The 12,264-nt window shown below is 37.2% G+C and overlaps 1 protein-coding gene across 1 annotated transcript; it reads right to left on the bottom strand.

The window, feature by feature from the left end:
• LOC125678246 (60S ribosomal protein L21-like) lies at positions 1-5,958 on the bottom strand. The gene is made up of 5 exons (XM_048916528.2): positions 5,900-5,958; positions 3,531-3,664; positions 2,992-3,104; positions 2,344-2,494; positions 1-108 (listed from the first exon to the last, which is right to left on the bottom strand). The coding sequence occupies exons 2-5, from the start codon at positions 3,657-3,659 to the stop codon at positions 19-21; spliced, it is 483 nt and encodes a 160-aa protein (XP_048772485.1). The 5' UTR covers positions 3,660-3,664; positions 5,900-5,958; the 3' UTR covers positions 1-18.
• Between the last annotated feature and the right edge of the window lie 6,306 nt (positions 5,959-12,264).

Here is a 12,264-nt window from a genome sequence, read left to right as displayed (position 1 = left end):
ATATGTCAACACTTTAATTTATGCAATGAATTCATAAGGTATTGGTTCCAACACTTGGGGTTTGTTGAACTTCGTGCTGACAAAATGCTTCTTCCTTGGCAGTTCAGGCTGAAAAACAAAAATCTTATAGATTGAATTTCAGCACAGGAGTACTCTTTAAATCTTACAAATAGAGCTTTTAAAGTCTCAGAATTGAAATTCTCCATATCAACTCAGAATGTGAACAGCAAATGGAGTTCATCACTGACTTCATCACAGAATAATATAGTAATAATAATAGGATATCCAATAATGTATCCTCAAATTAGTGGCCTTTCTATTTTTATGACTTTGACATTGTAGCAAGTATGCTAAATTCCCCAACATGCTACATACACATGTAGTTTGCAGTTCATGTAATCTGTAGTTAATGTTGTAAACTTTCTTTTTTGAAATTTCCTTCTTTATAAGCTGTTATGCCCTCTGGGCCCAAAATTGGAATAAACTTATCTTATGCTAAAGTATCTTGTGCAATATATATCAGAATGACCTACAGTTTCCAAATACACAAGCGATTTCCCTATTAATGGGGGGTGGGGGTGGTGGGTGTCGATAACAGTACATCTCAATACTAGAAATGCACAGAAAATTTTCTATACCTGACAATAATTAATGTCAATTAAGGAATATTTCAAAGAATTGAGTGAAAAGGATTCTTAGATAATTTTAGTCCATGACTTTATTTAAATGTCTCTTGTGTAAATTTTTGTAAGCAATTTCAAGTCTACTGTACATGTAACAGAGTAAATATAATATCACATGGCAACTTCTTTCATCCTTTATATCAAGTGAGTTATATTCATCCTCAAATGGTAAAATAGAGTGGAATGCCTTCACACCTAAATCTTACAAATAGAGCTTTTAAAGTCTCAGAATTAAAATTCTCCATATCAACTCAGAATGTGAACAGCAAATGGAGTTCATCACTGACTTTATCACAGAATAATGTAAATGGTCTTTCTATTTTGATGCTTTTGGCATTGTCTCAAGTATGCTAATTTATCTTGGGCAAAATATAAATAGCAGAATGGCCTACATTCTTCACAATACCATGCAAGCGATTTCTCTATGAATAATCCAATATCTAACACCAACCTTCCCTCATCCTTTAATGCATTATAACAAGTGAGTTATATTCATCTTCAATTGACAAAATGAGAGTGGAATACCTTCAAGTTAAAACCAAAAAATTACCCCCACCCTCAAAATGATGTGAAAAAATTGTTAGCACTAATATTATTATAAGGCACAATAAAATTGACATTAAGTTCTCTGGCCCACTCACATCCGTTTTAAGGTTGCTGCATTGCCAATTTTATCAAATTTTTAATTAAATAAAAAGTTGGTAATGTGCTTAAATACCCAGGGGAAAAAATTTGCATTCATTTTTAATTTCCTGCTAATTTGCATTCGAAATGCATCTTGTGACTTCCGATTGAATCAGTTATGGTCAGTCAAATGTTTGTACATACATTTATCATATTTATTACTAATGTTTTTGAAGCTCTCAATGGTGTTTTTTCTTCTTTTTGAAACCATGTGGGTTGATCGAGTGTTCGAGCGTCTGTAGTGTCAATAATTATTTGATATGGAGTGAACATAATATTGCCATAGACTATAGAAGGATATTCAGATGGTTGTACATTTTGTGATCTCTTCAAGGGTGTAAAATCGAAAAAAAATTCTATTTAGGAGATTGGACATTCCCCGAAAAACTATGAAATGTAAAGGTTTCTGTTTTGATTTGATCAGAAAAACAAAAATTGATAGCAACTCATTGATAATCAATAATAAAGTTACAGTAACAATCCCTGTATATTTGGCCATTACATCTGGTACTCTTCAAGTTTGAGATTTAAAAAATGCCTGCCTCCCTCCCTCATCTGTTTTTGAGAAAATTGGCTCAAAATCCAAAGAATTACTTTTATGCAGTCTAACATGCTAATTTTACATTTTTATCTATACAGTGAAATCGATCACACAAAACGATGTGTGGGTATGTGTCTGTGCACGTGCATGTTCTATCACACAAAATTTACAGCAGATTTTTTATCAACTTGCACTAAAGCTTGATCTTCACTGCATTCATTCAACAGTACACAATTTTATTTATAATTACCCAGGCATTCCTTGCCATTCTATCTGTAGTCATCATGTCTACTTGACCTTTTCTTTAAAGCTCAACATTCTCAATATTAATTGTGACAGAAATATACATCTGACAACTACATGTTACATGTCAGCATAACAAGTATACACCAGTGTAATGGGGGGGGGGGGGGGGGGGGGGGGGAAATAACTCACGAATCTTTTAAGGTTTTTCCTCTCTCCTCCTTCCTTGGCATCCTTCTTCATCTGCTCATTGAAAGCAACTCTTTTCAAAAACTCCAGACGGCAGTTGGAGTGTTTCACATGCTCAATTCTTACATTGATTCTCTTGGGGATTATTCGTTCCCTGTAAGTTGAAACTCAAGTCAAATCCTTGTCAAGAATAATTCTTATCATAAAGTTCACTGAACTGTCAAGAAAACATTGCAGTGGGTTTCTTTAATCATAATTTGATTTAATTTGTAACAACTGGATTAGTTCATTGATATTCATCAAATTGCATAATTTGTATTGTAAAAAATTAGTTCCTTTTTCAGCCATGCCATATGACAGTTTATTTTGTGATACTCTATAAACGATGTTGCTTCCCTTTCCTATGTTGATGAAAATTATTTTAATTTTATGAAAAGAATTTATAATGAAATCTTCAAGACCTATTCCAAAAATTCTTTAAAATTCATATGATAAAGGTTCGTTTGGAACAGTTTGCATTTTTAAAGACAAGTTCATAATTGTAAACTGTCCAAAATCAAGTTATATAGTACAGCTAGATAAGTAAAAATAATTAGCTTTCTTCCATCTTCCTGTAAATAAAGTCAGTAAATTTCAATTCAAAAACCTCACCTTACTCTCTTGTTGATTACAACTCCAACAGCATGCTTTGTAACATTGAAAATTCTTCCAGTCTTGCCATGGTAAAACTTGTGAGGCATACCCTTTTGTACAGCTCCATGACCCTTTAAATGTATGGTTTCTCATTAGCATTCTTTGTTCATTCACAGATAAACTTTCAATTCTATCAGTAAATATTACCAAATCAATTTAAAGCCTTTGTAATAAAACCATCAGCCAAATAGGAGAAAACTTAGCTGATTTCCAAGTTTTTTGAAAAATTGCTTTAGAGAATTATATATCAGGATTCGAAATAAGACAAAATTTATAGAAATTATCCATCTTTTTAAAATAATTACAATCGATTCGTCTATGAAACTCTAACCATGACCAAATGCATAGCAAGTCAACCATGTGCATATCAAGCAGACTTGCCACACAAGAGTTGACTGATGTAGAAATGGCAAAAATATACTATCTGTGTTTATTAAAATATCCCTTATGCCTCCAATGATAAATATTTACTTGGCATGAAATATATAGTGTTTTACCTTGACATCTACGATATCTCCTCTTTTGTAGTTGACCATATAAGTAGACAGGGGGATGACTCCATGCTTCTTGAATGGCCTGCTGAACATGTAACGTGTTCCACGCCTGTATCCCTTTGTGTTCGTCATTGTGCCTATCATTAAACACAACAAAATTATCCCTAATCTTACACATGTTCAAACTTTCTATCTTTATGTCATGGTCAAGAAGTCAGCTAGAGGCTCTGGGGCGACACATTTCTTCTGTTGTATCTAGATGTATTTCCTTGTCTTTATTTTCATATTTTATTTTTATCTTATTTTATTTCACTTTTTAAGAAAAACATTTTTTTAAATTTCATTTTAGCCAAGAAACCATGATGCAAAGACAAGAACTTCTAAGAATATTTAATTGTAGCCCTCCTCCAGAAATGTCTGATTGATAAAAAATTTGGAAGGGCTACATTACTGCCAAAATGTTTTCTTATGAAACATTATGCCCTCACTAGTCTTACAAGCCCTGGAGTGGAAATCTGATCTTTGTCTTTGCATTAAATATTGAAAGCTTAATTTTTTTTTTATCTCAGTTCATCAAATCAAATGTCTATATAATTAGAAATTGGCATATTTATTGGTAACCAAGCTTAACATACAGTGTTCGAAATTAGCGTCGGCACTGCACCGACGTACACATCGAAGGACTCGCGAATGGTACGACTAAATGGGTCCTTCTGATTATTTTGGGCCGATGCAGTTGCCAGAAATAAAACTTTACAATGTGCATTGGTTTATGCATTTAGATTACCTAGTTTATATCTATCCCGCATTTTGATTGGATATGTTGAAATAAATGAACCAATAAGCATTTATAAAAGAAATTACGTATGAGGTTGGTAAAACTAGTTAATTGTATCATGATAGAACCAATCATACTTTTCATACCTATCTAATCGGTATTTTAAATTAAAATCTAATTAACTTTTAAACTATTCATGACCATGTAAAACTCTGTTATGTCACTTATAATGTTAGACTGTTTCATACCGTAAATGCTTGCGAGTTGTGACAGATACCCTTTGTGAAATAAACTTATTTTACCCAATCTGGTAGGGAAAACAATGTAGCATTTTTTTTAATGCTAGTTTTTAATTTTGGGCCTACATTGCCTTGGAAGGACTCGTGTAGACCCTTTTGCTGTGGGTCCTTTGGTCGCAATGGAAATAATTTTGAATTTCAAACACTGTTAACATAGCAAGCAAATTAAAGAGTCTGTGAATTTTCAGTTTGAATGGGGTTAGATAAATAACATTAACTTGAGGTCTAATCACCAGTGGCCAAGTAGCTCCAGTGGAAAGCACCTAATGAGATGCAGGGGGCCTGGGTACAAATCACGGCCTTTCTCTTATTTTAAAACAAAATCAAAATAGGTTTCATAAAGTTAAGGGATGGGTAAATCTGTAGCTAACTGCTCAATTCCAACTTTTTCTCACAAAGCGAATTCTAAATTGATGATTAAGGAGGTGTGCTACACCAGAGAAATTTGACGTAGATGACAAGTGGAGGATATGTACAATAATATTTTGAAGTTGAAAATTTTCAAATTTACTTTATTTTGTCAAAAAATACAGTTTTAGTGGAAGGTAATCTGAAAAAATATTAAAACCCCTGCTGTACTTGAACCTCCGACCTACAGGTCAGCAGTCGCTATTCTAACCTACTGAGCTACTCGGCTAGGTATTTAAATTGAAAAGGAAAAGCCAAATATTGCTGATATCGATTTTTTCAACCATGTTTTTAAAGGAAGTCAGCCATTATGACGATGTAGAGTACTACCTTAAATTTTCGGACAAGATATAACAGTTGAATCACATGATGCAAAATCATTATTGAAATGTTTCTGCTAAGGTCGGTTTTAAAATTGTGGACATTTTTCTATTTGTCTATATTGAACCTGAAATGACTTCATGTCAGATGCAATTCAGTAAGAGGTATTTTGGTCGATATACTTTTGATGTTTTTGTTTGCGAACTCGTGCTTTTTGAAGTTATTTCACCGACTATTGTGCAACAACAGCTTAATAGTAAATGATTTGTACACACTATTGAAGATCATAACAAAATATTTTCAATATATCAACATTCTCTGAAGACCGAATATCATTCATTTTTCTTTTCTTAAAACTTTCGTGTTATGGTAACGTAACATTCAGTTACAGAAGATGTCATACTTTTCCCCCGAGTTTATTTGTAAATACCATTATATGGCCATAGGATGTGTTCAGATTTAGAGTTTATTAAAAATTCGTTGAAAATAATGCTATTAAAACTGTAATTCAATGGTGTAAACACCATCAATTCGAAAATTTTACTTAGCACGTGTAATTCACCAACCTCAACTATGGCTGACCGGAAATGAAAAGAAAGTTGCAAGGAGCGCATGTGCAATGATTTAATTAGTTTGTTCCTAGAATATTTCATGAATAGAAAAAAATTGTTGCAAGTGTGCATAATGTTCTTATAGTTACAATCTGAATACCACAGGCACTTGACGTTTTAAATATTTATAATTTTAAAAAATTGTCTTCCTGTAAACATATAATATTCACGAATATTATGTTTACAGGAAGACAGTTGTTTTTTTTTGGAATACGTAGTGAAACCCATCAGGATAATGTTGGAATACCTGCCGCCGACTTTTGACCAAAAACCCCAACTTTAAACCAAATAAAATGTTGAAAATTAAAGTTATAAAAAGATAAATCTTACATTTCACTTCAGCCTACACATCGGAATGTCGCTCTCATGCAGAGTTGTCGATCCTTAGTTCCTTACAGTGCTCATTGCGAGACAAATTGGGTATTTCGGTAGATGCACATGTATACTATATATTTACATCAACTTCCAGTGCCCGCGTATTAGGGGGGGGGGGGGTATTTCGGTGTTCGGTAAATCACGGGTATTTCAGGAATTGTATGTCTTTCGTTATTTCGAGGTGAAAAATCACTAATCTTCGAAGTAGCACAAATCAGCCACCTGTCCTTCCTGGGATTCGCAGCATCTTTGCAATCGATCACCGAATGCTAGGATTAAAGCGCTTGGATTTTTCAAAAAATCTCAAACTTAAGTTTCAGATTTCTGCTATTTGAGCAGTCCAAATTTGAGTAAAATCTCAGATTTAATTGCAACTTTCGACTTTTAATCATGCTTTCGAGAAATCCAGACCTGTTCGTGGCCTTGATCTAAGTCGGCAAGATAGCCAGAACCGACTTCAATGGTCTCAGACTCACGAAGTATGGCCGCGGCATAGTTTAATCTCGATTTTTATTGTGCAGAGGCCAAATGGAGGACTCATAGTGTATAAAGGCGCTAAAATGAATGTTCTGCGCAAAATTGCACCCAAGAGGCTGACCTGCGTGGAGGCCGGAGGGGAAGTGTTATGATGTGCAGCAATATCCTATACAAGCAGGACAGCATTAGTTCACACTTTAACGGCTCAACGGTACATATACCGAAGAACTGACTTGATCTGTCAAAGACAACCGTAATCTTGAAAGTAAGATTGGTCGAGAATGTCCAGATATTTGGAATGACGCCTCTTCCGAAGAGTCGTCAGTCCAAATATCTAGCCTCGATCAATCTCGCTGAGATTAAGATAACCGCAACCTCAAACTCTGCAACCACTGGCCAAAACTCTACAGTGTGAGTGGAACAACATCCCGACAGTTTTGGGAGACTTAATTGTGTACATTGGAAGGCAAACATTGGTGCGGGGGTGGGGGAGGTGTGCACGTTAAATATTGAACTTGATCGATGACCAATTTTGCCACCTTTCATGAAAATAAATGCACATCAATAATTTAGCTCACCAGAATACTATGATCTTAGACTAAAATTAAGTATCAATGAATGGATGTATATTTATGTAATAAGGAAAACAACATGATGCGTGGTCTTCTACATACTGGTATGCCCCAAAGAACAAAATCCGTGCCCGGAATAGCATCACCATTGGCACGTGGAATGTGAGAACAGCTGGCTAGCTAGAAGAGGTTACTCACGAAATGAACAGATACCAATGGGACATCTTTGGAGTCTGCGAATTACGATGAAAGAACATTGAAGAAACATCAGTCATGGAAGGCCATATAGAGTATTTCAGTGGGAGAGATTGATTGATTGAATATTGTTTAACATCCCTCTCGAGAATATTTCACTCATATGGAGACGCCACCACTGCCAGTGAAGGGCTGCAAAATTTAGACCTATGCTCGGCGCTTATGGCCTTTAAACAGGGAGGGGTTTTTATCGTGCCACACCTGCTGTAAAACGGGACCTCGGTTTTTGCGGTCTCATCCGAAGGATCGCCCAATTTAGACCGCGCCTTCTACGACAAGCAAGGGGTACTGGGGGCCTATTCTAACCCGGATCCCCACGGAATTCATCACGTGACCAGTGGGAGAGAGGACAAACAAACGGCGTCGGCTTTCTTGTTCACAAGGACACCGTCATGGTCTGTCGGCCAGTCAACAGCAGACTCATTACTATCCGTTAAGGTAACTTCATACTCGCAGTTTTAACTGATACAAGTTTAAAATGTGTATTTATTTCCATTCATTAGAGTTAAAACTAACAAATTATGAAATAAAATACATAGGTCATCACACTTTTGAAGATGCGAGACGTACTTAAACAGAATCATATCTTACCGTCAGAAAATTGCAATTTTCCTTAAACAACGTTATTAAAATTCCATACAGACTGGTTATGACGATATAGTAGCATTCATGACAATTTCATGAAACTGTATCTTCACAAAAATATACAAAATGTCTAAAAAATAAAGGAAATCACAAATCATCGCATAAAAGACTTTTTAAAGAAATCAATAGAAACGGGGTTATTGCCCTTAGATTCAATATTTTGAAACGTATAATTGATCATTCATCTATAACTTAAATTAAGACTTTTGAAATATTTTATTTTTACAGGCATATGCCCCAACAACAGGCTACAATGACAATGATGTAGAAGACTTCTACGAACAGCTGCAAGAAGTCGTAGACCAGACCCCAAGGAAGGCATTCTTGTAGTGCAGGGTGATTGGAATGCGAAGATGCAAGATACATGCAAGAACTATAAAGGCATACGTGGGCGGTTTTGCAACACCGAGACAAACGATAGGTCCGAGACTACTGGAATTTGCCGGTTGTAACAACCTTATGCTGGCAAATACATTATCGGCCCACACAAACCACCCAGAAGATGGACCTTGGCTAGCCCAAATGAAGATCACCAAAATCAGATAGACAACATTATGGTGAAGAGACGCTTCCAGTCCCGTGTGAACATCACAAGAAACCCAAGTTTTCCATGAGCAGACATCGGAAGCGACCATGAACTCATAATGATGACTTTCAAACTCCACCTGAAGAAGGCCTGGAAACTAGGACAGACAAGACTTAAGTTTGACCTCAGGAAACTGAAGGACCCAGAGGTTCTCGAAACCTTTCAAGCCATGGTCAGATGGAAGTTTGCACCATTGACCATCCTCGATGCTGATGACACAGATAAGGACTCATTGATTAACACCTTCAAAGCAGAAGTAAGCGACACCACCAAAGAGATCTTTGGCTAACATCGCACAATAAAGAAGCCATGGGTTACAGCTGACATACTTGATCTGTGCGACAAACGGAGAGATATTAAGAAAGTGATCAAGGAGCAAAGCAGTACGTACCGCACTGTTAACGGAAAAGTTAAGTTAAGTATGAAAAGGGGCGAAGAACTGGATAGAAGAACAATACAAACCTAAAGAACAACAAGAAAGCATACTAACTGGTGAAAGACCTAACCAGTACAAAGGACGGAATACCACCATCCAAGACAAAGCTGGAAAGTGCCTGAAAGAAGAGTGAGAAGACCAGGACATTTTACATTAATGGAATGAGTATTGAAGATGGGCAAATCAGCGGGGTGGACAATATACCATCAGAGCTAGCCCAGGCAGGAGAAGCAATGAACAGTGCCTTACTGACCATCTGCAACAAGATCCGGCAGACAAGAGTGGCCTACACCATGGACACAATGCCTGATAAATTCACACTCCCCTCCCCCCAAAAAGGCAACCTACAACAGTGCCAGAATTACTGCATCATCAGCCTTATTAATCACCCAAGCAAGGTCATGCTGAAAATACTACTGAATAGGTTGAAGCCACGAGCAGAGAAAATCATTGCTGAAGAACAAGCAGGTTTCAGAACAGGGCACAGCACAACAGAGCAAATCTTCAACCGTAGGATACTGTGTGAAATGTACCTCCAACAAGACCTCTACCACATCTTTGTTGACTTTGAAGACACTCAACAGAGTATGACATGCAGCGTTATGGGCCACCATGAGGCTATACAACATCAAAGCCCTGATCAGAGTCATCAAACACATCTATAACAAGGCAACCAGTGCAGTCTACTTCAACAACTGCATTGAGGCCTGGTTCAGCACCACCGTAGGAGTGAGGCAAGGATGCCTGCTTTCCCCTACCTTATTCAACGTCTTTTGGAGAGGATCATGGATGATGCACTAGAAGACCACAGGGGAACAGTCAGCATTGGCAGCAAAACAATCACCAACTTGCGTTTTGCTAATGATATAGACGGCCTTGCGGGGGGAGAACTTGCAAACCTTGTAGAACTCTTGGGTATAACATCTAGTATACAGGATGCAGATCAGTGCAGAAAAGATCAAACTGATGACAAATACCAAAGGCATCAGCTCTAACATCAGAGTGAGCGGTGAGAGGCTGGCCACTGTCAATAACTTCAAATATCTTGGAGCCATTGTTAATAATGAAGGGTCCAAACCTAAGATACACACCAGAATTGCCCAAACCACCACAGGACTTGCTAAACTCCAGACCATCTGGAAGGACAGGAACAATAAGCTCAGCTCAAAGATCAAACTGAGCTGCTCCTTGGTCATATCCATATTCTTGTACGCCTGTGAATCATGGACCCTAACAGCAGACACTGAAAGAAGGATACAGGCCTTTGAGACGAGATGATTTTGCAGACTTCTCTGCATCTCCTACAAAGATCACAACACAAATGAAGAAGTCGGAAACAGGATCAGACATGCTAAAGACCTCTTAACCACATTTTTAAAAAAAGGTAAATGAAGTGGTATGGGCACATCTCACAATCATCAGGACTTGCCAAAACGATCCTGCATGGCACAGTACAGGGAGGGAGAAGGCAGAGGAAAAGATGGGAGGACAACATACTAGAGTGGACAGGCCTATAACTGAGCAACACTCTCGGAATAGTAGATGGGAGTGGAGAGTTGGTTAGGAAGTCTTCGGTGGCGCCCCCACTACGAGATGTAAAGGTGAAGAATGTCATGTGCCAATCCTTTTAAAAATTATATTGAGAGTATTAAATTAGTTTTGCCTTATAACAAAATGAATCTTACAGGGAGAACTCTTGAGAAAATATTTTACAGCAAAAGATTTAATGAAACATACATCTCCTCTATAAGAGTTAGGAAGCATTACAACCAAGTGACCTTGACCTTTGAACCCCAAAATCGTCCTCTCTTGATGACAACGCTACATCTGAAGTATCAAACCAATTGAGCAAAAATGTGACCTGTAATCTGGTGTTAATCACACGTATATGTTTAAACACACACAAAAGTATCAAATCAATCGAGAAACAAAAAAAACAAGAGGTACTGTTAGCAATGATCACTAAGAATACCCCCCGCTTACCCCAATCTCCCAAAGGGTGTTGTTAATAGGTATAAATTACCTCTTTCCTGAGTGTAAAAATAATTTAATATGGTATGCCTTTGTAGAAGAAAATGGAAGATATAGTCCGAACACAAATCCATGGCATAAACCTATAATTTTGACCTTGAGATCAAAGGTCAAGGTCATGAATGTACATGACACAGTCTCATGGTGATACACCCATGTCTTATGGTATGACTATGTCAAAACCCTATAATCGCTTTTGACCTTGAGGTCAAAGTTCAAGGTCATATAGAGGTCATGAAGGTACCCGACACATTGTCTCATGGTGATACACTCATGTGTCAAATATGGTATGCCTATGTCAAAGAACAAAGAAGTCATGGCCCTGACATGAATCCATTGTAAAAACCTTTAATTTTGACATTGAGGTCAAGGTCATGAAGGTACTCGACACATCGTATCATGGTGATACACTTATGTGTCAAATATAGTATGTCTATAAGTTATGGCCCAGACACGAATCCATTGTAAAAAACCTTTAATTCTGACCTTGAGGTCAAGGTCATATAGAGGTCATGACGGTACTCGACACATCGTCTCATGGTGATCCACCTGTGTTCCAAATATGGTATGCCTAAGTCAAAGAACAAAGAAGTTATGGCCCGGACACGAATCTGCACAGACGGACGGACGGACAGACAGAATGATTCCTATATACCCCCCGAACGAAGGTATAAAAAAAGTTTGTACAAGGTCCATGTTATATACAAACATCCGCACCAACACATACTTGGCCACACACAATGATCCCATTATTACATTCTTTCTCACAATGAAATGAAGGGATAATAAGTGTAGCGAACAGTATAGAGGAAACTTATACTACCTCACTAGTGAGCTAGCTTTTCTAGTGTTGTGGTAGATTCTCTCTCTTGATCACTCTACATAATGGTGGCAGCGTAGTGACTTTGGTGTTTGGTGGAGTACAGATGTGGTTTCGTCCGGG

The sequence above is a fragment of the Ostrea edulis genome, chromosome 2, assembly GCF_947568905.1.
Source record: "Ostrea edulis chromosome 2, xbOstEdul1.1, whole genome shotgun sequence".
NCBI lineage: Eukaryota > Metazoa > Mollusca > Bivalvia > Ostreida > Ostreidae > Ostrea > Ostrea edulis.
The sequence above is the reverse complement of the archived record's forward strand: the minus strand, read 5'-3'. Positions and strand labels throughout refer to the sequence as shown.